General features: G+C 58.3%; 1 protein-coding gene across 1 annotated transcript; it reads left to right on the top strand.

Annotated features, from left to right (window-relative positions):
• Window positions 1-268: 268 nt before the first annotated feature.
• LDBPK_190570 (hypothetical protein, conserved) lies at window positions 269-1,441 on the top strand (the record flags this gene model as incomplete). Its single annotated transcript, XM_003860187.1, has 1 exon — window positions 269-1,441. A coding segment is annotated over one exon (1,173 nt), but the record flags the coding sequence as incomplete, so codon positions are not given.
• Between the last annotated feature and the right edge of the window lie 2 nt (window positions 1,442-1,443).

The following is a 1,443-nucleotide window of genomic DNA, read 5'->3' on the forward strand; positions in this document are numbered from 1 at the left end:
GCTCATCGCCTGACCGGTAGCCCCGCTCCATTTTTTGTTTTCTCTCGGAGGACAATCTTGCTCTTCTCTTGCTTCCAGGAGATCTGTTCCTCTTTCTCTCTCCACTTCCTGCCTTTCCGCTTGCGGCGTCGCTCCAGCTGCGAGGCTTGGACCATCACCGACGCGCACTCCCACTCCTATCCCTTCCGAGACAAGGCACATTCTATCAGGCGCTTGACCGGCGAAGCGAATCCGTGCTACCCAACACCCGACTATCGCCGCTGATAAAATGGCCAAAACAGCGCTTCTCGTGGGCGCTCTGCTCGCCCTCGTCATGTGCCTGGCGGCGACGGCCGTCTCGGCGCAGCGGTCGCTGGAGTGTCAAATGGTGTGGCAAGGTCCTTCCTCTAACAACAGCCTGCTGGAGTGCCTGGGGAACACGGATCGCATCCGGTCCCAGTGGCCCTACTACCTGTATCCCGCCTTCGCTGCGCTCGTGTTCATCTTCACGGTGATTGGGCTGCCGATTCTGTTCTGCTGCCACTGCTGCAGCTGCTGCGAGGCGTATGTGAAGCCGAAGGCGGAGACGGACCTCGGCGTTGCCCGCTGCTGCCTATGGATGTGGATCGTGATTTCGGTGCTTGTGGCGTGCGGCGTGTGCGTGCTGCTGGTGTATGGCTCCGTCTTACTGGAGCAGGCAGCCAAACAAATTATCCACGACACCGAGTATCGCACGCTTGATTACTTCAACGACACCCGTGCGAACATCACGATGCTGCTGACAAACTACAGCGCGGACCCACCGACACCACCGTCAATCGACCTTAGCGCCTTTGACGCCGTGAACGATAATGTTACCTACTACGTGCACCTGGCGCGCAACAACTACCTCAAGTACTTCCGCGCTGCCGAGATTGTGGTCTGCTGCGTCGGCAGCGTCGGTGTTTTCCTGATGCTGTGCATGCTGATCTTTGCGCTGTGCCGTTGCAGTGGGATCTGCCCGATTGTGTGGAGCTGCCTGTACTTCGTGTTCGCGCTTGCATTTGCGTTGCTTGCGGTGCTGTTCACGATATGCATCTACGTGATGTCCGCCGGCTGCGGCGAGGTGGACCTCCAGTACAGCCGTGAGCCTGGCGTCTTTCAGTGGTACCTGGTGCCGTGGTGCGAGAAGCAGTTCGACTTCCAGGCGCTGCGGGCTCAGGTGCAGAGCCAGGAGCAGCAGGTCTCGCAGAGCGCCTGCGGGGCGCTCTTGAACTTCTGTGACAACGATCCGAATTACTCGTTGGAGAATAAAAACCACATCTTCATGTGCGGCAACAGCATCACCGACAAAAGCCAGTGCAACTCGCTGGACGACGTGGTGGACGTTGTTCTGAGCACATACGTGAAGCCGATGCTGACGAACACGCTATGTGCCAACCAGACGGGCATGGAGTACCTGGAGAAGTGTACGTTGATCTCCTG

This window comes from Leishmania donovani, chromosome 19, assembly GCF_000227135.1.
Source record: "Leishmania donovani BPK282A1 complete genome, chromosome 19".
Taxonomy (NCBI): domain Eukaryota; phylum Euglenozoa; class Kinetoplastea; order Trypanosomatida; family Trypanosomatidae; genus Leishmania; species Leishmania donovani.